Consider the following 605-nt stretch of genomic DNA (forward strand, 5'->3'; position numbering starts at 1 on the left):
TCAAGTTGTTTAGCAGAGAAGTTACTACCTTCCCGGTTGTCAAGTCTGAAAAGTCGACGTTCGTGGCCTGGCCTCGAGAGTGCAAAAAGCTCACTTCTAAACAGCAATTTAGCGTCTCCGTTCGCGTTGCTTCAAGAAAAGATGAGGACCGATTTTCGGACTGGAGTGCTTTTTTTGATTTTCAAGTCGGAATCTTGCCAACCGACACTTGGGAACCAAAATTCATTGCCTTGAAATATCAGGATACAGATACATCGGAAACCCTGTTCAGAAAAGATTTCCATTCTTCTGATGAGATTGTATCTGCCAAAGTGTATAGTACCGCCCTTGGTATCTACGAGGTTGAAATCAATGGTTCCAAAATCAGCACCGATTACCTTGCTCCTGGCTGGACCAGTTACCATAACAGATTGCTTCACCAAGTTTATGATGTCTCTGGATTCTTAACTAAGGGTGAGAATGCCATTGGAGTCAGAATTGCTCCTGGATGGTATAGTGGTTGTTTGGGTTTTGATGGTAAGTGCGCCCTCTACGGAACACGAAAAGCTATCAGTTTACTCCTAGAGATTATCTACGCGGATGGGACCGTTGAGAAGGTGATTACT

General features: G+C 44.0%; 1 protein-coding gene across 1 annotated transcript in view; it reads left to right on the forward strand.

Moving 5' to 3' along the window:
* Window positions 1-459: 459 nt before the first annotated feature.
* KUCA_T00003998001 (uncharacterized protein) overlaps window positions 460-605 on the forward strand; it is a gene marked incomplete at both ends in the record, with an annotated part of 2399 nt that continues 2253 nt past the window's right edge. The window contains one exon of the mRNA XM_022600690.1: window positions 460-516. Within this exon, the coding sequence (XP_022460010.1) occupies window positions 460-516 (57 nt within the window). The remainder of the gene's footprint in view (window positions 517-605) is intronic.

Source organism: Kuraishia capsulata, genomic scaffold, assembly GCF_000576695.1.
Source record: "Kuraishia capsulata CBS 1993 genomic scaffold, Kuraishia_capsulata_scaffold_5, whole genome shotgun sequence".
Taxonomy (NCBI): domain Eukaryota; kingdom Fungi; phylum Ascomycota; class Pichiomycetes; order Pichiales; family Pichiaceae; genus Kuraishia; species Kuraishia capsulata.